This window comes from Lepisosteus oculatus, chromosome 10 (genome assembly GCF_040954835.1).
Source record: "Lepisosteus oculatus isolate fLepOcu1 chromosome 10, fLepOcu1.hap2, whole genome shotgun sequence".
Taxonomy (NCBI): Eukaryota; Metazoa; Chordata; class Actinopteri; order Semionotiformes; family Lepisosteidae; genus Lepisosteus; species Lepisosteus oculatus.
In genome coordinates this window covers 2,229,919-2,256,318 of record NC_090705.1, presented here as the reverse complement: position 1 = coordinate 2,256,318, position 26,400 = coordinate 2,229,919, and the positions used below count along the sequence as shown (strand labels likewise).

General features: G+C 38.2%; 1 protein-coding gene across 2 annotated transcripts in view; it reads left to right on the top strand.

The window, feature by feature from the left end:
- Positions 1 to 26,400, top strand: part of ahr1a (aryl hydrocarbon receptor 1a) — a 65,903-nt gene that overhangs the window by 29,237 nt on the left and 10,266 nt on the right. Inside the window, exons 3-6 of one of the 2 annotated variants that reach the window (XM_015357947.2) lie at positions 7,367 to 7,464; positions 12,362 to 12,451; positions 19,432 to 19,546; positions 24,774 to 24,907. In XM_015357947.2, coding sequence (XP_015213433.2) covers positions 7,367 to 7,464; positions 12,362 to 12,451; positions 19,432 to 19,546; positions 24,774 to 24,907 — 437 coding nt within the window. Of the gene's footprint in view, positions 1 to 7,363; positions 7,465 to 12,361; positions 12,452 to 19,431; positions 19,547 to 24,773; positions 24,908 to 26,400 lie in introns of both variants that reach the window. The other variant, XM_015357946.2, reaches the window with a different exon arrangement.

Sequence of the window (26,400 nt, the reverse complement as noted above, 5' to 3'; positions counted from 1 at the left end):
GTCACTCTCTTAGAGTTATCAGTTTTGGCCAGTGTTTCATGAGTAAACTGTAAATAGCCTTTTATTTTTACATACAGCACCACAGGCCCTTGAGGGTATCTGGAGTTGTTGCATTACCCACTGTGAAAAGTGAGGTTTTAAATATCTCTAAAGCTGTAAATCCAAGTATGAGGGATTTTTTTTGTCTTTAAAATATTTTTGGTAGAAGTTGAGAGTGGTGGTAAATCATGGTTACTTTGTCAAGTGGATTTTTTCTTTTCCTCCTTAACAACCCTGTTCCAGCAGCACTTTGCAGAGGCACGGAATAGGCTAGCTGGTTCCTCTGCTTCAAGGGCTGGTGATTATATAGACTCCCAGGAGGGGAAGGGACTTGGTTGCGTGAGTAATCTAGAACAGACTTGTTGAACTCTTGACTCTACTAGAGGGGTTATGAAACAGTTTGATAGTTGTTGGCTCAAACTACAAACTTTGACCTGTTTGGCTGAATAGTGGGAGTCCTGCCAAGCGTTGATACAAACCAGCGCTGGGGAAATTCTTCAGGGCTGTGTTCCGGGGTTGCATGTGAACAGTGCTAAGATTCTGTTTAAGATATTATCTTAATGTTTTGCTTGCACAAACTGCTAAAGCAATAAGGAGTGATTAGCCAGGTTGGGAGGAAAAAAACACCTCGTCATTGCAAAGTTGGAGGTTTGGGCCAATCCGGTACCTTAACGACACTGCATATCTTTAACTGTCAATTTGGGTGGGGGGGAGGGCAGAGAGTGGGGTTTCCACTTTGAGGTTGTAATGTGTTCTAAGGGTAAACTGGAAGTGCTGTCTGGCCACAGTGTGTCCAGTCCACACAGTCTGCCCTGTGATTTTGTCAATAGGTTTATACTGTTGTGACGCTCTGTTTGATCAGGTAGCCTCATCCTGTCAGAGTCGAGGAAAGAGGTTGCCTTCTCGTTGGGCACTTGGCTTGACATTGTTGTTGATATCGTGTGATAGTTTTTTTTTTTAAACGGTAAGTACTTCAGATGAGTGCTCTGTATTAAATTCTCATTTGCCCGGAGCTGTGTTAATATCACAAACCAGTTGGCATCTGAATGGCATGGACTCTGTTCCCTGCTGCGATGGGATTTCTTTAAAAATCTACCACTCATCTCTTCACTTTGTCCACACCAAGTAGGTTTGTGCATGGGGTACTGCACATTGGCATTTTAATGTACCAACCACAGAATGTGGGAACCAAAGGAAACTATAGAAACTGAAAAAACTAAAATATTTTTTTAAAAATCCTTTTTGTGGTATACGTTTATGTAGTGTCTATTGCTTTTCAGAGCATACATAGAAGCTTCTTTGATATGGATCCAAACCTTCATAATAAGAAACATAGCTCATTTGGTTCAAATGTCATTGTTTAGAATTAGTTCAAAGCTCAGGAATGAATACTAGCTAATGTTGGACATATAACTGATAATGAAGCAAACAGCATTGGAGTCTTTTGTCCATTATGAAAAATAATTCTAAAACTCCCTAAAAGTGTTATTCCTGCACTGATGTATATTTTGGCAGTATGTGTATGAAGGTTTCAAGGAATAACACCATAGGCATCTTAATAATAATAATAATTATTATTATAATTGCTTACACTTATATAGCACTTTTCTGGACACTCCACTCAAAGCGCTTTACAGGTAATGGGAACTCCCCTCCACCACAACCAATGTGTAGCATCCACCTGGAGGAGAGCAGAGTAATGAAGCCAATTCATAGATGGGGATTATTAGGAGGCCATGATTGTTAAGGGCCAATTGGAAATTTGGCCAGGACACCCCTACTCTTTTCGAGAAACGCCCTGGGATTTTAATGACCACAGAGTCAGGACCTCGGTTTTACGTCTCATTCAAAGGACGGCGCCTATTTACGGTGTAGTGTCCCCATCACTATACTGGGGCATTATGAGCCCCCCTGCTGGCACCACTAACACCTCTTCCAGCAGCAACCTTAGATTTTCCCAGGAGGTCTCCCATCCAGGTACTGACCAGATTCACACCAGCTGAGCTTCAGTGGGTTGCCAGTTGTGAGTTGCAAGGTGATATGGCTGCTGCAGAAGGGTGATCTTCTACTGCCTTATGTTTAATAATTATAAAGCTGTTTATTTGATATTTAAAATTGTGTTGCACTGTCTAAATAATAGACATCTTTGTTATGTTGTGACCAAAACTGTACTCAATATTCAAAACGAGGTTGTACTAGTCCATTATACATTTAATATAAATCATTTTGAATTAGCTTTGCAGCTTCTGAAGTGTTTGCTTATATTCTCATTTTAGTATAATCTGTAAAATTCACTAGTTCACTAACTGCAGTTCATCACAGATAAAGATTAAGAAGAGCAGTGGTCTTAATACAGATACCTGTGGCACTCCACTAATTACATCAGGCCAGATCACCCCAATCTGAGCATTTTCCTCTCGCCTGTACTCTTGTATCCATTACAAGTGTAAAATAAGTGTGAGTAGCTTTATCAAAAGCCTTCTGCAAATCTAAATATTGTACAGTAGGGCCTCCACATCTACAAATTTAACATTCATAAATTTGTGTATTAATGATTTTTCCTGGTCCTCGTGGTCTTGTGTGGAAGAAGAGAAGCGCTGGGTGAAACTGAGCACAGCTTTGAAATGAGCCGCACGACAGACTAGGCTGGTGAGACGTATCTAGCTAGCAAGCCTGTCCCTGCCGCCTGCCCAAGTACCCACTGCCCAGCATCGGCATCTCAGCGTGGTCGCGTTTCTGTATCGTAATGAACGTTCCTGGTTCTGTCGGCGGCATGGGGAACGACAGGCTGGAGACGAATTTACAGGCCCACCGACAGTTTTGTTTCCCGTTTCATTACAGTAGAGTGAGCTAATCACGGAGGCAGAGACAGAGTGCAGGCTGGACACAGAGGAGGGATTCATGTTGTTTCATGAAGGTGATCACTAGAAGTTTGTGATTACTGTTGTTTGTGATACTGGTGTGATTTTAATTTAAAACTAGTGTATTAATACTTTAATTATCCTATAAAGGAGGGTTCCTTGTTTTTTAACTATTCATTCTGTATACTGTAGTACATTATCCAGTAGTCTAGTCTAGGGGTGGACTTGGTTGTATGCGAACTCGTCTAATTGCAAAGGTTCTCTGCACCAAAACCCTTGTAAGTGTTGAGTACTGTATACTCTGAGATACGGTCTATTACTGTTGTTCCTCAAAGAGCTCTTAAATTAATCAACACCTACATTATCTAATGCCATTTTGACTATCCCCTAGGGCTCTGTTTTGAAGTGGGTGATCCTCTGGTGTAATTATACGGAAATCTGGTTGGTCTGGATGTTACTGGTCCTTGAGGTATCCATGGCCTTTTAATCCTAGGGGATTACGGAGGGAGCTTAATGAACAAGGAAACCCTGAGGTACTGAAATCATGAGGCCTTTTCCAACTTATTTTTGGCCTTAGGTTTGGTAAAACCTCTGGCTTTTAGATTGCACAAACTGTACTGTTAGGTTGCTAAAAGGAGTGATGACATCAACTGGGTTGAAATTGTGTGGACATTCTGTATGGATCTTTAGCAGACGGATCCACTGAATAGTTTAGGTTCTGTAAAACATAATGCTACAAGTAGAATATAGTTCACTATACATACTGTTGGAAAAGTAACATCATAAAAATAAATTCAGAATTTCCCCTCAAGATTTAATGCCGTGACCTAGAGCTGTTAGTCTATAAATAACATGCAGTTTTTTCGTCATCCAGCACTTTGAAGGTGTGCATAATGCCCTTGTACATACGCTTATCAGACTTGTGACTTAAGCAGTGTTTATACAGGGAATTGAATTATACTTGGACTGGGCAGATATTTTCCTCCCTTGTTTACACCAGCATGGAGGCTGAGGGAGTGCTGTTGTTGAATTGTAAACTGCATGCACACTGGAGCTCAGTTTAGTCTTTTTCCCTGTGAATCCATAGAGCAAAGGCACTACAAGTAGAAGCTTGTCCTTTGAACCCGATAAGCAACCTATAGGTTATTTAACTTCTAGCCCTTCGGCAGCTCTTAACAGGGTCATTCTAGTTGGTGCCGACCTTTGAATCTCATCTCACACCCATATTAATCTCCCTGTACAAAACTGCTGTTCAGAGGGTGCAAATTCAGTGTTTCTGTGTTGGTGGTTTTTGTTTTCGTGGTACATTCTAATGGTTCAGAATGAAGAAAGTTCATTGTATGCAGTGATTTCCCAAATTGACGTTTTGCCAGAAATGTGGGTTTCAGGGAATGAGAACGATTGGGTTGTTCGCTGCCTGTTCCCTTCTGCCACATCGAATCGCTTGAAGACGCACTTCCCTGTTCTGTAATCCACATCTCTCTCTCTCTGCCTCCAAAGCTTATCTCTGAATTTTCCATCCTGATTATAGCTACTGTAAAGAAACAAGTTTCACTTGATATTTGTGAGAAATATTGCATGGTTTGGCAGCAAAGAGAAGTGACAAGCAAACTCACCGGTGAATACAGCATCTTACCAGAGGTTGTTTTTTCTTCTGTACAGCTCCATAGTCCCGGTCCGTCAATGATCCATTTTAAAAAAGGTTGATTTTTTTTAGTACGAAAGTATTAGCTGTTAGACACCGTAATTTAAGAAATTAAATACAATTTAGATATTTTTTTTTAACATGCAGATGTGCTGTTTTAGTATCTTGGACTCGGGGGAAAGACTGATCAGTTTTAAGTCAAGCCCAGGTGTTCCCATTATGCCACTATTGTATTTTCTCACAGTTGAAATGTGCTAATCTCTAAGAAAATATTAGATCTGCTTATTCAAGCCAGGATAGGCTCCAGCTTCCCCTGCGACCCTGAATTGGAAGAAGCCGTTTGAAAATGGAAGGATTGATGTTGACACAAATTGATAACTTTCTTTTAAATAAGACACGCATAAAGGGTGCATTATATTTTTTAAGCATAATACACATTTTTTGGTTTTGTGCCAAAAGTGAGCTTTTGTGGTCTTTTGCACAGACCCCCCAGATGTTTGTAACTCGTTTGTAAATTATTTGCTGTTGTTCTCAACCAAAACTGTATTACTGAAACTGAGTCGGTATACTGTTTTTGAAAGGGATCCGTGTTCTCCCTCCTGTATTTTTTTTTGGACTCTGAAATGAAACTTGAGGCTGTTTTTGCTCCACTGTGCAGCACTGCTGCTCAGTTCCCCCGTAGATCCTGTGTTGAATCAACAGTGGTGAAAAGTGGAACACAAACAGCGATCGGGAAGCTGTGCTGGCTGTTCTGCTTCCTCTGTGGCTGCAAGAGGAAATCGGTCCCTGATTGTACCTCAGCCACCTTGTTCACATTGTCTGGAGTGGGCCTCCCCAGGTTTCATGCAGGCCCTCAGCGGCAGGCTCATTCGGGGAAGTGATTCAGAGGGCATTGTGTTTGTTGAACTTGATCTGAGGAGAGCAGCGCAGGAGAGGTAATGAAGACGGGAACACAATGTGTAATCTAAGCCGGTTCTGTGAGAAGGGCAGCTCGCAGCTCAGTTCACTTACTAGACCGTAACGTTTCAGAACGGAATCTGCATGATAAAACCTCTTCTGTGCAATAAGCTGCCCTGCAGTTTAAAGTGTCTATTACTCTATTCTTCTTCAGTGTACCTTTCCAACTCAAAAGTGTGAAGATACATTACCCTAAGGGCAATAAAAGGTGTGAGTGGCTGATGATATTTAATTCACCTTGGATAAAATGAGAATAAAAGCATTAGTAATTACCCTTTTGTGCCTTGTCATTTCCTTTTCATTTTATTATATAAGTGAAATCATCCTTTTCCATACTAAAGTCATCGAGGCATGTTTTTATTTAGTTAACAACAGCCTTTTGTTTGTATGACATTCCTGTTTGACATGATTGATAGATATTAGCTGGAGTAAAGTTAGACATAGCACTGCCTTGCTGAGGTTTTGCAAAATGTATTTTTGCCCAGTAATAAACTGAAGTGCTCACAGGAGACAGACGACCTTTTGTCACATACTGTACAGTATATAATCTCTGCTTTTCCACTTTCTCATCAGGTGTACGGTTATTTTCATACAATGTTTAAAAGGTTCCCCAGTACTGACCAAGAACATATAACCCAACTCATTGGTCTCAGAAGTAAGATTGATTGTTTAAACTGAAGGGCTTTGTACGGGTCGCTACCACAAGCTTAGTGCGGCATAAGTTTGCCCTGTTAAACCTAGCTAACCGACTAGAGTGTTGCTTTGGCCAGCGCTGTCAGTTTAGATTGAAATTGCTCCGACAGTGTGCTGAATGCTCTCACTCCGGCTCTCAGTAGGCCAGGGTGTTTACTGTAAACTCAGTAATTACCTTTTTTATCGAGGGACGTATGCTTCAGCAGCCCTGCTTTTTTGTTTCCAAGTTAAGTCTATTTTTGTCAGTTGAACTCCTGCCATCTAAATGCACAAACAGACTGTTAAATATGTTAATTAATTAGTCCACAGTAGGCACACCCTGACATTTAACCTACGCTGAGGAAATAATTGATTTGTATCTGGTCTAAACTTCCATGTTTTACCCAGTTATGCAGGAACAGTAAAGCTCAAATTATTTTCCTGAAGCAAAAAAAAATGCTTTGATTTTGTTGAAAGTGATAATACTGCGAAAATATGTGGCGATAAAGATTCAAATTATCAACAAGCTGTGATAAATTGCTTCAAGCCCTGAAGGAATTTTATTCTCACTGCACGTTATATAAAGAGCTTTTTTGTTTTGGTACAAAATTGATTGAGCATCTTTGGTCCGTCATTATAATTAATATTTCATATACATTATTTTAACATATGTGCATTACCTGTGACTAATAATAATGTTTCCTTGTAGAGTTTCTTTAAGTTTTATAAATTATTGTACAATGCAAATATACCTTTGTACATACAAATGTACCTCTGTAAGTGTTAGATGTTTTAGTATTAACAAACTGCTACTAAAAATATTTGAGAAATTCCTTAAGGCACCGCCTTTTGTATTCCCGTTTGATATCATCATACAGTATACAGTATTAATGTTTCTGGCTAATTTCAGATGAACTGTTTTAAATATATACATATTTTTATGTATATATATTCTATTGCTGTTCTTTTCCCCTACAGTAGTTTGGCTATTTTCAGCCATTCATTTTTAAAAATGATTGGATCAAAATGCGTTTGTTCTCCTCAGAGGTCCTAACCGTTCCTGAGGCCCACATGTCCTGGTTCAGTGTGGTAATCGTGTGCTCTGAGCTCCAGACGACACTGCCATTTTCCCTCATTCCTGTCAGCGGTGGTGTTCTGTGTGGTGATTCTTGTCCTCGGTGTCTTGCAGCAGCTCTGAAGCCCAACGGCGGCAGGAAACCAGATGGCAATGGGCTCCATGACCTGAAGCACTCCACGGACGAGCTCCTGGAGGGGGAGCTGCTCCTGCAGGTGAGCTCTGCGCGGCGTGGATTCAGACGCCAACACGGGTGGGAGTGTGCAGTCCGTACAGAGGCAGGAGAAAGCCAAGATCGGTAGAAGAGCAGACTGATACTGCCAGTAATTCAGCGAGAGGTGGCGTTTAAGAATACGCCTTAAACCCCCAAAAATTCCTGCACTGTTTTTTTTGTTCTGCTGGATGTAAAGAAATTCCCTGGGTTTATCATTGGGGCTTCACCCTCCTGAATCCATCTGCAGTTCCTTCTTGAGAAGACCTCTGCAGTGCCAGCCTTCGAGCTTTCGAGCAACCTTCACTGCTGCAGAGCTGATCGCCCCATATTATAAATGATCAGCAAAACAAAAACGTGCATTAACATGTTTAAATGTTTGGATCTGTGAGTTGTTTAACAATCTTCAGTAAAGAATAAGCAAGTCAAAATGGTGCAGTGCTATAAACTCCACATACTCATGCTTCTTACAGTGGTCTGGCAAAAGCTGACATAAGGAATGCACTGCAGTTAAAAGGACCGATTGGGACATGGCTGAACAAGAATTTCCATTAGTATATCCAAGATTTTGTACTTCAGAGAAAACTAGGTTTGCAACGTACGTTGATTACACTACTGCTCGGTTTTCCTTGTGGGTTTACTGGTTGTCTACAGCAGGCAATAGCACCTCTACATTCCGAAAATTTTTAATTTAAATCATTAAGCATGGAAACATTTCTGAATTACAGCTTATATGGGGAAGCTTTTTTCACGTGTTCAAAGATTTTTTTTTTACCCTTCCCTTTCAAAGCAATTTCTTTAGGAAAGCAGCCTCAGAAACGTAGCTGAATGTTGAGTGTTCAACAGTGAAGTGAGAAGTTATGCATTGCACCTAGAACTGCTTGTAAATGTAGAGCATCTACTGACATTCAGGCAGGGAGCTTCAGTGGGATGTGTTTTTGTTAAGTAGATACAATATTTTTGAACCTGCAAGAGGTAACCTTCACCAATGCAAGAGCATCTTGTCTGGAAATAATTAAAAACCAATTTTCAGGTGATGGACAACCCGAAGCTCATCACGGTTTCAGGATCGTCATTGTTCTAGTGATTGTGGTGTGGCTACAGCTGCACGTAATGGAGTATACTGAACGCTCAGAGGCCTAAGGTTTCCGTTTGAGTTTACATTGCAAAATACAAGACAAATGAATCTCCTCGTGGATCTGAGTTTAGGTTTGCTGGAGTAGACCTTCATGACAGTGGCTCTTATAATGGCACAGCGCTGTATGGCTTCGAGCCTGTGCCATGAGCAAGGGCAAGTGAAACATGAGCATAGTGACAAAGTGATTATTATATCTAGTGCTTTTCATCCTTAAGGATCCAAATCTGTTCACATATAGGAGGGCACACACTTTACTCAGTAATGTGTGTGTGGGGGACAGTTCTTCGACTAAAACAAAGTAAGGAAATCGCTTAAACGCTCATTGTTTGAGAGCTTCATTGAGAAAATTCCTAGCAGCTGTCTCTTTAATAAATGTATGGTAATTGCTGTATGTTTTAGGAATGCCTACAGGCATGTGACTGCTTTCTGAAGTGCGTGGGGTTGCTTTCTGAAGTAATTTGCTGGTACAGAAAACGCCAGCACATGAGTTCGGGTTGTTGGAACAGCTTTACATTGTCACCTCTTTCTGCTTTAAAAGTGTAGTTAACTGTTGTGGCAGCATCAACAAATGTTTGGAAGTGTAAGAAGAAAAGAAAAATAGACATCTTTATATTACTCACCTTTTTAAAATACGAGTACCAACCCACATGTTTGCTGCAAAGTTGTATGGGAATATCTGGCTGCCTTAAACAGATCAGAGAAAGCCAGCCCCTGCAGTGGAGCTTTAATCTAGTAAAAGTGAAACCCAGCTCTTTCCTTTTGCCAAGTCTCAAATGTTGTATTTGCTATCACAACAAGCACTATGAGCTCTATTGATTTTCAGCGCAGATAAATGCTCTTTGCGTGACTTATCAAGACGGAGACGCTTTGTCTAGCAGCTTGTGATGAGGGAAATCTCTTCCAAAACATTGTTTGATTGTGACGATGAAGCAGTTGTAGCAGATTTTTAAAAATAATTACTGCTAATTGTTTGGCGACATATTATACATATTTCATAACTTGCCGGATATGGGTTTGGTACGTGCCTGAGAAAACCCCCCCTCTGTTTAAAAATAACTCCCCTGCACTCGTTGTGCTGGATGCTAGAAGGACACTTTTAAAACTAAACAACTCGGTTTAAATACTGGTAAACCTGGTCATGTGATGAGATTTATTGTGTCGAAGTAAAAGTAAAACAGTCAAATGTGGATGGTATTGCTTTTTAGAATTGTCATGTTTTAATTTTGTGATTTGCAATTTAATGAAATTCCATTTCTGTTATGACTTCATATCTATTTTGCTTTTGCTTCAAATTGACTTTTTTATTTACGATTGGATTCTGCAGTTCTTTATAATGTGTAATTCCGCAAAAGATATAGTGACAGTTTATTCCCTTTTAAGTATGTCATTGGTATTTTGTTTGCTACTTATTTCATTTACTAGTAATTATGATTTGGCATATAACTTTGATGTCAAGTATAGTTAATGTACATTTTTAAGTTACACAAAGTATTAAATCCATAATTAAATTTACTTAATGTCGGCAATAATAAGGGTTTTGAATGCTGCAGTTTGCTTAGTACAGAAAAGCTGCACTGATTTAAGTGATTTGTAAAATACAGGAAATGTATTTTACTATAGTAGTCACGTTTTTTCATTTAGAATCAATTCTGAAACTACAAATGTACTACTACTCCTACACACCCTCCCAAACTATAACACATTCGTCTTGGATACTAAAATAAAACATCTGGTGTTCACCATGGTACAGTGATATTTGATAGAAATAAATCGTTTCTTAGACATTTAAACTGAATAATGGTGATAATGGTACAATCATCATGGAAATTATCCATGTGGAAGAAAAACAAAATAAAAATAAGACCAACTCTTATTGGTCATAAATGGGGGGGGGGGTATTTTTTAGAATCTAATTATTTTTGTTGTGCTCTGATGGTTCTGAGCAAATTGTGTTTCCAGCAGGTGAACCCTGTGACTGCACACAGGGGAGAAAGAGGAAGTTCTGCCTGACTAGTCCCGCCCACCCACTTTCTAGCCAATCACTTTTTCACAATGTCACAGGCAGTCCCGCCCCATACGGGAAGTTCACTGACAGTGCCACTAGCCTATAAGCACCAGGGCAGCCGCTGAGTTGTTGAGACCCAGCAGGGTCCTGGCTGGCTCATTCCTCTCTGTACTTTACTAGCCAACAATGACCAGGATTTGCCTAGCTCTGGCACATGGTTATGTCGTTCATCCTGCGCTAAAATGAGTACCTTTACCTGGTGAGCCGCTCTGGAAGTTTTCTTTTAAATACCTCCAGAGAGCATCTTGGAGAACTGCTTCGCATAAAGGGCGGGAAACGGAAAGCTATTTCGGCTTGCTGGCACCGGTCTTGAAACTAAATCATAAATAAATAAAAATGTTAAGGGCTGTTGGAGTCGGTCTCAATGTTGGAGTAAAAGTACGTTATCAAACTTATATTCCAATTTTATGTTGACAGCTCTGCCGTCTAACAGAAGGCATATTATCGCTTCAAAAATCATTAATAAAATAAATATATTGTCATTTTTTAGTATATTACTGTACAGTACCCTTATAATTTTGAATACGTGAAATAAATGCTTGCTGGCAGGTTCTTATCGTGTTGTATAAGATCGATTCTGTACATTGATAAGATATCGATACTGTACATCGCGTCTGTCTGACGGTTGGGCTCATGTAGGCTGACGGTTTCCTTTTCTGTGGAAGTCTTTCACATCTGGTTGCATGAAGTACTTTCTGTCTGCACATAATTATACCTTTTTTGGGTGCTGAGACTAGAACTCTCTAGAAATTGCTTGTTTCAATGAAGATGTGTTATTGATTTCTGCTGAAATGTGATTCCCTTGTACTTCTATTGGAATGGATTCAGTCGTACGGACATGCGCTCATTGGCCAACACTGGAGTTTCTATCAGTCATTTAATTTAAAATGAAAGGTGTACGCCTGGTTGCCTTTCTTTATGATTGAGGATAATTGTAACTGTTTGGATCTCTTAGTGACCTACAGTATAATACATGGAGAGAAATGGATCGCTCATCTTTTATTGAGATAATTCACATTTAATCGTCTGTTTTGTAAACCAACCTGCAAGCATGAATTATTTAAAAAAAAAACATTTTTGTTTGGATGGTTTTACTAAAGAGAAGCTTGGTACTGCCACTATTTGATACTTGGTTGTTGGTTCTGATGAAAATTGAAATAATGACCACATCAGATTGTCATCAGATTCATAAGGCTGGTTATGGACAATAATAAAGTTTATTTAGGGCTTTAATGTGATTTGTTGTCTGTGTAAAACAAGCTGGTTTTGTTTCATGAAATGGTTGGAAAAGATTAAATCGGTTACATTCAAAATCGGAAGGATTTAGCATTTTTAATGTGGAGATTTTTCATTCTGTCCTGTGAACCTGCAGTCTGTTCACTCTCTTTGAGATGTTATCTGTTACAAGACATTAACTTTCCTGCTCTTATCACTTAGGATATTTCACTAAAAATTCCTTTCCACTGGCAAATTCCTGCTCGCATTCCATTCTAATTGTATCCACATTGCCTTTTGTGAAGAGCACCACTTACTGTACTAAGATCTCCTCTTTAATATTGAATCTGGCTTGAAATTAAGTAATTAGACTACAAAGGAATATAGAATATAGTGAAGGAAAAAATCATTGAGACATTCTGATTTTGTTTTAGAAATCTTTTTATCAATCTTTTTCCATACTTCCATTGATTTATTTTTCAGGTTCTGAATGGCTTTGTTTTGGTGGTTACTGCTGAGGGTGCTGTCTTCTATGCATCATCTACAATACAGGACTACCTTGGATTTAATCAGGTAAGCATTCCTTTCCTGCCACAGAGTAGTATTTCTTGATCTTGTTTCTCGACTCGCACTTTGTTCAAATAGGCGACAATTGCGTGAGAAATTCAAGTTCCGAGAACATGATTGCTGTGGTATTTCCTTAATGTTGGCGGACACTGAGATGCTATTTTATGCCAAGTAAAATATTTTTTTTGGTCTTTGGCCTTTAACTTTGCAAAGGAAGAATTTGAATGGTTTTGTAAAACAAAGCTGTAGCTAACGAAATATTTTTCATTTTTAAAACTTATACGTGTGTGTATGGTACAGTACAATAGATGCGTGTGTTCTCAGGATTTGAGGTCTGTTGCTCAGTTTTGTAAAAATCTTTTGTGTCAATGTACATTTGGACACCCTTGGTGCTTGGTTGAGTGCTCTCCATTTTATTTCTAATACTGATCATGTGTTGTCGGTATTTCATTAATTGCCTAAAAAAAAACCCTGAATTCAAGTTCCTGTCTTTCTAATTTAAATTAGTGTTGTAGTTGTGTAATAGATTTTTGACTTCAACAGAATATTCTCAGAATATCACGATGATGTGTTTAATGTCTTTTGTTAGTGTGCTTTATAATAACACAGTGGAATTTTAACTGACTCCTAATTAAGTTTTCCCTAAATATTGATCCTCAGTGTCTTCTGGCTGCACACCGAGTACAACAGTGACCTCTTGTAGAGCATTTTCCCAATAATGTTGTGTTTATAAAACACTTTTAAAACTGAGGGTCTTTATTTAGACATTTGTTTTTCACAACCAGTACAGTATACAGAAATGTCTATACTGGATAGCAAGAATGTGCTTGATTTCCTTTAATGCCATATAGCTTGACACTCTGTAGGCTTCATAGTACAACAGAGATAACAGATGCAGTCGTGTCTTTCCTGTTATTTGTAACAGCCAAGTTCTTGAAAAATAAGTCTATCCTTTTCCATTCAATTAAAAAATGACCTTTTCTGCGTTTGGAAGGCTTTGTTCCTCCATGTTCAGTTGAAATTATTTCTATGCAAAGTATAAAAAACCCAAAACAACTAAAGTAAACATTCACAGTAGCTCTAGATATAAATGGAAAAGAAAAGCAAGGCAAATTGAAACCTTTTCCCTGAGAGAGAGATACTAGAAAAGGCTTGGCAACAAAGTATATTATGACAAAGCTATGAAATGGAAAATTATACTGTAAACTCACGGATTAGCAACATATGTAAGGCTCACACAAGATCAACTACAAGACAGAATTAATCTGCTTATAAACTCTCCTATTTGCTTATCTGTAAATAAACATCGCAGCTACAGTAACAAGCTGAAGACATGAAATAGTGAAGGTTTTTGGCGGGAGAATTATCAGCAAGTAAACCCCGTGTTTTCAGCAGTTACTCTATGGGGACTACAGTGGATGCTTGCTTTAAATTTTTTTTGCAGCAAAGTATGCCGTGCACAGCAGAGATTTCAGCTTCATATGAAGATTACAAAGGTTGCCAAATGCCAAAAACCTTAAAGGTCATTTGTAATAAATAGATATTCTTTTATTTTTTAATTTATTTTAGAGCTCAGCTTTTACAAGGAAGGGAGAGACGTTACTGTGTTTCCCCTTGTGTTGTGTGAAGAGGTCGGAAACCAGCTGTCACCTGCTGAGGGAGGCGGAGCTTTGCCTGCTGAAGGGATATTTTATTTTCGCCTGGTTATTTCATTCTTTATGATCCCTGCAATGAACCTCCAACCTTTTAGGCTTTCTGCAGGTATATCTATTTAAATCCTTTTCCACAATGGATTATGCATAATGCATTTTTAGTGGGATAACATCTGAAATAAAATTAATGTAATTTCCCACTTTTCTCAGCTTGATGAAGTGTGCTGTTTCAGTATCATAGACTCAAATCTCTTGAGATTGTTTCCAGTATGTAAATTAATCTTCAAACTTACACTGGCATTTGCCTGGTTGTGCCCTGATTAATTTGATGTAACCAGTTGTATAGCACATATTGCATTCCTAAATTTAATTACTCATAAATGTCTGGAGGGCTCCTGAGTCATGGCATTTGTCGCAATTTCTTACGACTTGTAACGGGCTCACAAGGCCAGCATTTTCAGCTAGAGTATACTGTACATCGTGGATGTACAGAAAGCAAGAGACTTCCTGACCACAACTGGAAAGTTGGTAGCGGTTTTCAGGGCTGTTAAACTATGGAGTTTTGTGACCCTTTCTTTCTTTTCTAACCTCTTTAGTGCACACACTACACTACTTACTTGTTGCACACAATTCCCTGTCTTTGATGATAAAACATAGAACAAGAACACAGTTCCTTGAAGAACATGACATTTGATGGGGAGGTAGAGAGCCAGAGAAGGGCATTAACTGAACGCTGAGCCACGAGGTTTAGGCTTTCTGGCACTATCTGCGCCGTGACAGCCAGCAGGTGGTGGCTCTTCTAAAGCCGTATCGTGCTGTAGAACCGGGTGAGGTAGAAGCAACAGCAGCGCATCGGGAAGACGCCACCGTACGGGACTGGATCTGTCTAAAGCAGAAACCAGAATTGCAGCAAAAAGCAGATGTCCTGAAGTAATAAGCCATTTGGAACGGGCGCTGTTGGCCGATGAGTAGAGCTCAAGAATGCGGCAGTCTAAATGTACGCGGTGTGCTTTACTATGTAATGCAATTTCCTGATTGTCTTCAAGAATGATCACACATGTGCTTGCTTAAAAACTTAAAGTATAAAAAAACTGCGCACAGCTGACCACCCATATAATAGAGTCATGGACTTAGTCACATAAACACAATTAGCGTCTGCCTAGAAGCAACCTTTCCTAGTGCCCGTAGCCCGAAATGCCTGATGGAAAAGTTAATCTAAAAGAACAGACTTTCCGTTTCAATGACACATTATAGTTTTGATCCAAGTGTATCTTACAGATTTAAAGGTCAGTGAGGTATGAGTAATTTGTTTTTCACCATGATCTTCCAAGAGACTTAACCATTTATTTTCCAGCACTGCCCAATACTGGGTTTTATTGAAAACAATGAAAAATTGTTTTCACTAAATACTGTATATATAGGAATGCATTAGATGGAGCAATTGAAGATGGATATGCATGCACATCCATTTGTATGTATTACGTGGCAAAGCCATGCCTGACAAACAATTAATATTTTTTGCTTTTCTATCCAAGTAACATTTGTTCTGTTCTCTGGACAAGAGTCTAATAATTGAGTGAATTGTTGGTAAAAGGAAGAAGAAGAATGGGCTAGATGGGCCGATGGCCTCCTTTTGTTTGTAACCTTATTTATTTAGGAAGTATAGTCATCGGTGAATTCTTCCCCTCGTTTGGAAAAGAGAAATAACCATTGTGAAAGTAGTTGTAGTCGGCCTGGGAGAAGCACAAAACTGCCAGTAGTCTGTATATAAATATTTCTTACTGCATTTTTCAGCAGCAATGTTAGACACTTGATGCCTTATTCTGAGAGTTGTTGTTCTTAGTCTCGTGATGCCAACCTATATCTACCTATATTCACTACATGTATACACATCACCCTGGTTAGCATAAACCCCTAAATCTGGCCTTAAATACATATTTTCAAGCAAGAGTTAAAATCTTATCATGTGAAGGAATTTGCAATTGATAGGTTTCGGCAATTGAGATTAATGGACACAGTGAGAAATGACATATTCGGAGCTGCTCAGATTTATTAAAAAAAAATTTATACTTTGTAACAAAACAAACTGTAAATGAGCCAGTCTTGAATTCCTCACCCCTGAGAGAGCATGTTTAGGATGGAAGCAATTAGGCTAAATGGCCACTTTGGTCCTGAATGAATGTCTGATTCACAGTAAGTGCTGAATAAAGCAATGTGTCAGTTCACAGACTGAAGGGCTTTAGAGAAATGGGCAGCAAAGCTGTGTGCAAAATATATGTACACATTCATTTTGGTAAATGAGGGATAAATCATTATTTTAAAACCTGATTATCTATTACAAGATGACTAAAGTAAATCTGTATTGTCTAATCAAATTATACGCAGGGGAAATCCCTTCTTTCTCACTTCTTGTTCTCAAGATCTCAGCATTGAACAGCTTTAGAAAAAACATTACAGGAGGCGACGAGCAACAGCTTGTTTTTCTCAACGGGTGTACAAAATAAACTGAAAGATAACTTCAAGGGGGTAAAGTACTAAGAGTTACCTTCAACTGGGAAAACATTGGGCTGTGCTATACGTGATTCACCATTGAGCTTAAACTCCTGGGTGCTATTGCTATTGGAGTATTTACATTGCATGAAATCATCCTTCAGCCAGTTAAGCCACATTGTTTTCCCTGGCAGTTTAAATATTTATTGCAAAAGAGGTTAGCTTAAGAGACTGCCTGTACAACGAAACCTTTTGCTCAGTCTCATGAAACAAGGAAACTGTTGAAAGCAGCCTTTTTATTAACGCTTAGAAGACAAGAACAACTCATTTCAGATTTGTGGAAAGCCCCGTATGTCATTCTAAAAAATAATGTGCTGTTAAAACTTTCAGAAAGGGACCATTTTCATTTCACATTTAATCGTAAAATACTACAGATATACTTCATTGATTTTTCTGAGAACACATCATGTAAATTGACAGACTGTAAAATATTTTTTTGTAGAATGAAGCATAAGTGTAAGCAATTATTAAATCATTATTATACGATGGAGGTTCTTTTACCGTGCTGTGGCAGTGCTCGGTTCTCCGCATGCTAGACTATATAGACTTATTGCCAATTGTGTTTTTTTTAGCTTTTTTTAAATGACAAATGTATTTGCATTAACTTGTATTTATTTTAAAAACTGGCAATATGTTGAGAGAAGAGACTGTAAAATAATACTTGATTAATACCCCATAAAAAGTCTTCAGAGCTATGGTTTGGAACATGTTAGAGCAAAATACAGGCAAAAGTCTAGAGGGGATTAATAAATTGAAGTGGAAATTAATACAGTTTGTGTAGCATTTCATAAGAAGTGTTTACTTCAAATTTATAATAGATGAAAACTTGCCTTAAGCATGTTGACTGCTGTAACATAATACTGTGAGTTAAGTATAGGAGGACAAGGGATATTTCCCTTGGGGGTTAAGGAAAGACTATTGAAGACTGACAGTTTTTTTTTATAGTACAGTTTTGTATGGATTTGCCATTATTTTAAGGACATCAACATGAAAAAAAACATGATCGTGAATTAGTGCATGTATATTTATTGTATATACTGTATATAAAAACACGTAATTCAAAGAAATTTCTCTGCTCTACAGGTGCCTTCTGTTAGATATAGCCTCTAAGTAGCAGTCTTCAACATTTCAACATTGATATTTCTATTGCGTTAAGTAATGTGCAGTTTCAGGTTATCACACGACATAGAAGCATGCAGGCATTTATCTACCACAGAGGTTAAAAGCTGCCCTAAGAGGATACAGTGGTATACCCTCATGCAAAACCACTTTTTGATCGCTATTTTTGTACTTTTACAGTGAAGAGCTAATAAAAGAGCTTATAGGCTAAATAAATCTTTTTTTTCATTTGTGCTAAAACAGTGCAGACTAAAGGGCAATACTATTTAAGATTCTTGCTGTTAAATGTGCTATAGTATATAAATGATTATTTTATAGAATTGGTATACTCCAGTACAGCCTTAATTCTCTTCTTTTTGCCATGAACACAAATTTAAATTAAAACTAAACTTTGTCTAAACTAAACATACTTTCAAACAAGCCTTTTTGGTAGTTTGTACTAAACAGATTCAATTGATCTCATCCTGTCATTTCATTTCCTTACGGATGAGCACTAGACATTGTCCACCCATCCCTGGTGCTGGTGGTGGTACTGCCATTGTCTTGAGCAGTTGTCAGTGGCTTCCAGATATCATCTTTTGTTTCTCTTAAGTACAGTTTGAACAGGGCCTTCAACACTTCATCCTCTTGTGTGTTGATTTTAATACAGAAATACAGAATGGTCATTGTGCTGCCTGAAGCCTGTTGTTGACTTCTTCCTTAGTGAACACCTGAGTGAAGAACTTCAACTGCATCATCCATTTCCTTTTCATGGTCTAAACGTTTCCCCTTACAATCCTCGATGCATTTTATTTTATCCTTATGCAGTTATTTTGCAGTTATAGTTCTGAAATAACCCCTTTTAGGCTTTATTGCATTATTCCTTTTCATCTCTCTTTTTGAGATTTGTTTATAATATAATTTGTTGAATTATATGGGATACTCTTTTGGTTTTTGGTTTGTTCTCTCTTGGAATAAACTTTACACTGATTATGATTATAATGGTTCTTTCACTTCTGTTTGCCTCACTGCCTTCATATACAAACATTTCTTCTTAAAGGTACTCCAAGTAACTTGGTAGCAGTCTTCAGCCCTGTCTGCCTTTTCATTTTCTACTGTTGACATTTCTATGGGTTTTTCCCAGTCTGTGGAAAAAGCTGAAGTCTCCCATACACACTACAGTATATCTTCTCTTACGCAAGTTAAATTATAATTATTAGTTAAAATTAAAATATGCATTTAGTTGGTTTGTAGCATTATCCAAAAAGTATACCTTTAGAACGTTTTTTTCCGAGTTTGGACCGATTCTGAGACTTTTGATTTCTCTCTGTTAAGTTCCTGAGTTTGAATTCTCTTTTTAATATGTAACAGTACACCTCACCCTTTTTCCAGTATCTGTGCTTTTGAATGACACGCTCTAAACGTGACCAGTAAGCTTGTACGTATGCTTTTATCACCCAGAAAGATATGAAACCAGTTTGAAAGCTTTGGTCCTTGGAATTTTTAAGGCCGGTTTAAGTTTTTTTTTTTCCCAGTCTGACAGCAATTTGAGCACTTACAGACTCAAAGAAGAGTTTGTGTTTTCCAGCATATGTGTTTTGAATCAGTCGGCAACGAGTGGCTTCTTTCACTTATATTAGCTTGCACTTTATTTTAAAGCTATTTCTGCGTGTTTGTTTCTTTCAGTCAGATGTTATTCATCAGAGTGTTTACGACCTCATTCACACCGAAGACAGGGCAGAATTTCAGCGGCAGCTTCACTGGGCTCTGAATCCCCAGATGCCTCCAGATTCGAGACAAGGTGAGCCTTGTGCACTGTGTGTGATTGCTATCAGTGTCACTCCGCGTGTCCCTGACCTTAACTCCGGAGTACAACATTCCAGCACTGGTCATTTATCCAAACAACAATGTGCCCCCCCCATTGTAACAGTACAGCCAACAAATGTGACGGGGTGCGTTGTGTAATGCTGTAAAATATTTATAGGGCAGTATTTTTTAACTTAGCTTCTGGCTCATTAATGCAAAATACTGTGTGTGGGTTGAGGCATGTGTGTTTTCCTTAAAAAAAAAAGGAGAGAAAGTGTCAGAAATGCAGTTGCCTGTAATTATTACAACTAAGAGATAGTGTACGAACTGTTGCCATTGTTTTGTTAAATGTGACTGTCAAAGTCATACTTTAAAGCAAGCAGCAGTGTTCATCTTGGAATGTGTTTTCCTTTTACACAAGCACAACCTGATTTGATTTTCTTTATTTATGCTCTTAGATTGGTTTTATGCTGGATGAGCATTGATTTATTTGAATTTGTTTCTATCCACTGGACTTATTTGCCTTTAGTTCTCTTGTACAGCTCTTTTTCACTTTAGATTAATGACATTGTCATTTTAAAGGCCATTACAATGATTTTGTTGAAGAAACTAGTACTCCCATTGTTGGGCATTAAACATCCAAACACGTTGCATTGATGCCTTTGTTATTCAGTCTTTAAAAATAAACAGTAAAGTATCTCACTCTTAACACAAGTATTGTGCAAAGAGTGTGCCACTAAAAAAATCTATCTAGTGCATTGTACAGTTATAGAAATAGAAGTGTTAAAACAACTGTAAATGCTATCTCAGCTGTTGTCTGATCGTGTGTAAAGGCACTAGTTTATTATTAAACTCCTTTTTTAACAGTTTATTTTGTCTTTCACCAATTTGCAGCAAAGATGTCACATAGTCTCTTTCAGTCTTATGTGCATTGTATAATTACTTCATTACTTACAGTATCTATGTTCTTTTTCTAATTGGAACAGCATTGAATTGGTCCTACATATTTTCATTATACTTAATATTCAAAACAATTTCTTAACAAAAAATGTAAGAAAACAATGAAACATCGGGTACATAAACTGAAGCACATCTTAATACTTTTAGCTTTACCATGACTTGACAGAAAAATGCCAGTGGGATTAATTGTGAAACCATTGATGGCAATATTCATCTTCCTATCAACCACTACAAGCATCTCCTTTGTTCTATTAAGTGTGCAAGAATGTGCAATGACTGTACAGTGTTTATTCTGAAATCTTGAACATGAGCAGACTTGAGATGGCTCTCCTGAAGTAAAGCGATGCAAATGTTTATGTGCTTTATAAAATCTGAACATGGGTGAATCCAACCTGTGCATGTTCCAGAAATTAACATTATAAGTTGTCATTCCAAGATATTTAAATCACATCATTCGGTGACAACCTGTTCTGTGAGAGCTGGACGTGTAATACAGCAACAAGTAGATGAGAAAGAAGTGAGCACGGTATGCTCTTCTGGAGTCCTTAATCATCATCCTTTTGCAGACCTGCACTGTATTTTGTAAAAATCTGTTAGCTAGTTTTGCAGACAGAAATCAGAATTGTACAGTAAACCCTTGATGTCGCTTTAGCAAAATCCCCTGGAGGGGAATTTTGTCTGTAAAATCAGAAATACCAAACTTTCCCTGCAATAACAGAGAAATGCATATGTAATAAATCAAGGTAAAAATTAATACTGCATAGTTTTACAATGATCAGTTATACCCTATAGGAGTAAATTGGTTGCTTACAATGGGAGATGTATATTTTTCATATGCTTTAGCGAATTTTATACAGCATGTTTGACGCATGAAATAAAGAGCTTGTATATTTAGGTTAAAAAAAGAAAATGAAACAATTTTCATAAACTTTGTTTAGTGCAATTCTTAAAATAAAGTATATATTTCTCATATTAAAATGAATGGGCTCGAAAAACTACCCACATGAGTTATCAGACAATATCAGCAATAATGGACAGCTCTTTCCAGTCTGTTAAACTGAGGTTTTGCTTTATTTAAGTTGATATGCTTTTTTAAACTGCTTTTTAGAAAGTGGTTAAATACCAAAAATTTGAATAAAAAACTGCAAAACTATTTCTATTTACAGTATATAAATCACTGTCTTTGGTGACATGACGAACAGTCTATGTAAAACTCCCATTGTAATGCAAATAGCTATAAGCATTAAAGTAGAATCTTAAATTATGGTTAAATAACTTGAAGACTGTGAAATTATTTAAACACAATTACATACCAAACAGGCAGCAGTCTCTGGCTTTAATTATTGATAAAATATTTAAAATTGCAAAGGTTAAAAGGTTAAATAAAATAAATCGCATACCTGGTGTTTAGATTCCATTAATTAAGACTGCAAATATTCTTACAGTAGGTTTGCACATTTACTTGTACAAAAGAGCTCCATAAACTGCCAGACATGCTTCCCAGGGGTGTTAAGTGTTTGGCAGTATACCAAGCTCGCATATGACGTGGGTCGCAACAATAGTGGAAGATTCCCTTTTGTTTGATGAGCTTGAAAATTAAGCAGAATTTCAGATCTAGGTCCATCGTCGAGAGTTTCAGTGTAAAAAAATAATTACATGACCAAGACTGCGTCTGGTCCGTACCAAGATGGGAGGTTTCCAAGGAAAATCTGTTTCCATTAAGATTGTGATATTGGTGGACCAGCAGGGGGCACTATTCCCTCTGGTCCACAGTTTTCAGGTCGCTTAAAAGTATGGTTAGTGAGGACTCTGTATTGTAGGAGGTACCGTCTTTTGGACAAGGTCATTAATTAACATCCTAATCATTCTAGGGTGCTGTTCTGAGGTTTTAAGCTGTTAACCTGATACCTGGCTAAACTGCGCTCTAGGCTTGTTTAATCTAGGCATACTGGATTGAGGGATTTTCTCATAGTGGCTGCAGCACTCCGCCCAGGTGGAGCTGCACTTTGGCTGCTCCTTACCTCCGCCAGCTTTGCGGCCCCGGGATACGAACCGGCAACCTTCCAGCCACAGGCGCAGATCCTGAGCCACAGAGCCACCGCTCCGCCCTTATGGCATAGTTTGAATCGAGCTTTTCTGGGTTAATTGTGCACAGTGAAAGATCACTTGTCAAGCACATCAGGGCCTGTCTCACCCCAGGGCCAGGTTCCTGTGTTACATTCTCTTTTTAAGGGCCTTGGATACAACCACCCACTTCATCGTTTAACAGTATTTAATTTCAGACATTTCTGGATTGATTTTGAGACGAGATCTGTGCCAAGACGTCGGACCCTTCTGCAGCAGTTACTGCAGATACTGGCCTGAGCGAGGGCCTGGTAGGCGGGGCTGTTTGAGAGGCGGGGGCATGTGTGGAGTCCAGAGGGAGCTGGCTGGCCTGGAAAGAGTGCACATGGTGGACAGTAGGAGGAGTGTGAGCTGAATATATCGGAAGGAAAAATCCCTTGCGTTGAAGGCTTCCAAGGTCCCATGGGCTGTGCAAATTATCAGCCACCACCCTAGGGCATTTGAATTGTCACCTGTAGCAGTCTATCACTGCATTTCCCTGAGGTTACAGCGTAAAGGAAGTAAACCTCATATTAATCCTTGTTTTTAGACAATGGGCCAAGTGACACCAGGTCATATAAACCTAAATTCATGCTCCTCTCAGAATGACTCACAATTAGTGTTCCTGCTGTTCAGAGGCCCTGTTCCTTTACAGAGTCACTTGTTGTTTTTTTTTTACTCCAGCACCAGATCATCTTACATTGCCCATCTGAAGACATGCTACATGACTCACAGTTTACTGTCTGAACTTTATTTAGCAAACAGCTGTTATCAAGAGACATATCTGTGGTGTGTAATTTATCCCGAAGAAAGATGGTATTCCAAAGTCATTAAAACAAAAGTCTTTTCAGCCTATCACAGAAAAATAATTTGTAAACTTATGATCCCGAAGATGCTTTATGCCTATGCCATCAGACAATTGTTTCATTTTTTAAAATGCTTTTTAGCAGAAATTGCCCTCCGGGCACTTAAAGTGTTTAATTTCTAGAAGCGGTCATCTTTTTTTCCTAGTGTTCATTTGCATTGCTTTCAAATGCTTAAGATGGTGATGAAACATAATGATCCTACTGTGGTGGTGTCTTACAAGTCCTACCCATGACATTTAACAGTGTTAACAGTATCACTCTGATACAGCAAAGAAATGTGCATTGTTAGTTGTTATACTGTATGTAGGCTTACAAATTTAGTAGATTTGTTTCCAGGGTTTTGTTTATATATTAGTTATGGGGGGTGATTTGTGAGTACAATATAGTGTGTATTCTTTTCAGATCGGTGTTGTATGAGATTGATCTTTAGTATGAGAATGGTTTCATTTCTCTAATTTTAACAGTGTAGGCTTTTGCTATTTGGTGTTAAGCCATATGTTCTCTACATAACATAGCTGTTGATAGTCAAATAGGAATTAGAATATTTAGCATTCTAAAACTGTGAGCTTCCTCTTAAGCCCATTGAAATATGAGAAGTGCAGCTTAGACACTCCAGGGGTGTGAAATTCACGTTTAAAACATTGTTGACGTGGCACCTGATGTTAAGAATATAATTTAGGCTTCAAAAGCATGATGTTCACTAAATTGCATACTCTGTAGCCCTCTTGTAGTAAGGGGGATATATGCATCTGTGACTGATATATATATATATCAAGTACTTTTTAAAATGTCAAATCATTGTCATTTCCCCCCCCCCCTAAGACAGGAATTTCTGAACTCATTATGGTGACTTGCTACACTGCGTTGTGGGATGAGAAGTTTTTAAAAAAATCCTTTCTGCTCCTGGACCTTCTGGCAAGGTTAAAGTTCCCCCTTAATTGATCTGAAGTAATTTCTCGCTTCTCCTGATCTCCTGTGTAGTTGGCCTGCTGGTGCACAATGGCTGCCATGCAGAGGTGGGTGCTGCACTTCAGTGGTGGGTGAATTGGGTCCACAGCTATATGTAAATCACTTTGGAATCCTTTGGGTTGAAACCACTATATAAATGCAAAGCTTTTTAATGAACACCCAAGTCACCAGGTCTAAGCTGCTTGACTGTAATCACTGTAACGAGTTGCAGTTGTGACATTGTAAAACACTCTTGAGAAGGTTTTATCGGTTGTATTTTACTGTTCACACTTGTTAAAAGTTAATGTGTATTAAATGAACTGATAAAAGAATGTTTTCTTTCAGCTGCAGACAACGAACCAGCTCTCCCTCTTACCTACTACAGTCCAGAGCATCTGCCTCCAGAGAATTCTACGTTCTTAGAACGAAACTTTGTCTGCAGACTACGATGCCTTTTGGATAACTCCTCAGGATTTCTTGTGAGTAGAAAAAAAATACTGTGAAGATGGATTCTTAAAAAGAACCTGAATCGGCGTTAAGTAAATGTTCATGAAAGTTCAGTTATTTTAAGTCCACAGGGAACAAAGTTCCCTTTAGTTTGCTTTCTGTATCAGTTTCTTTGATTATTAAATGCAGCTGAGGGTTAAAAATTCAACACATTCCGGTTGAACCCAAGAGGATGGTGTGTTAAATGAGAGGTTTCTTCTCTGCTGCCGTTTTCTCAGGGTCAGCTAAGGGTCACCCTTCTGCATATCGGGAACAGGAAGTCATCTTGCCGATAGCTTTGCATGCAAGCTCTCAGCAAAATAAAAAAAAGACACCAAATTCACTTCTTCAGAGCCTAATGCACTTCACTGTAATCTCATAATTCTGGTGGATCTCAAAGTCTGCTTTTCTTGATCAGTGAAAGCAGAGTGTGATTTGAATTTCTCACACACAAGCTTGTTGAGGCTTGCCTACAGAAGCACTGCTTTGCTCCTATCTGTTTTTAGTCTTATGGCTACCAGTGGTAACAGGTAATAACATAATCATTAAACACTGCAGCTTATTGTTTGTGATGCCTGATTTCTCCTGCAGTTCTGCTCTCAGCCTTGTAAGGTGCTCTGTTAAGCTGTTTTCATAAAATGACAGGTCTCTGAATAACCTTGTAATTCCAAAAAGATACAATATTTGTTTGTTTAAATTGTTCTGGCATGTATGCTGCGGGTATATTACCTTAAGCAAATATTTATATATTTTTTTAATTCTTGCTCTTTCATTTGCTGTTATTTAGTTGATACTTTATAGAATAGAATTTACAAAATATCAAAATATCTAAAAATGTTCTAGCCAGTTTTCTCCGATTATGTGGACATTCCTAAAAATGGAATGTCAATCCATTCAATCAAGATGAATTAAGTTGCGTCAAATACATCATAGAAACCAAAGCAAACACAATTGGCACTACGTAAAATGAGTTTCCTATTGTTATTTTATACGTTTTTAAAATCATTTTATTAATACTTTTATCAATAGCAGTTTAACATTTGTAACCATTTATGCAGCTGGGTATTTAGGTTGAGTAATGCGATTGATGTTCCTTGCTGAAAAAAGTCCAACCTAGGAATTTTACCCACAACCTTACATTTACAAGACCTGAGCCCTAAACACCGCTCCACACCGCTGCCCTTAAATTGCACTTTTAATGTATCTTACCCTGTTGTGAATCCTTTTCACAACTAGTCTATTAAAAGCAGGAAACAATTTATAGTTGCAGATGCAGTTGCAAATTTATAATCTGCAGATGTCGCCTAGGTCTTGATTTAGTCTCCCAATAATAATTTTCAGATGGTGCAAAATATTGATGGATATAGATAGATAAGACTTTATTGATCCCGAAGGGAAATTGATGAAATGCTGATGTGTTGATGGCATTACTTTGTCAGTGTTTTATGTTTGAATTTGAAGGTGTAATGTTCATGTATTGGTTTCT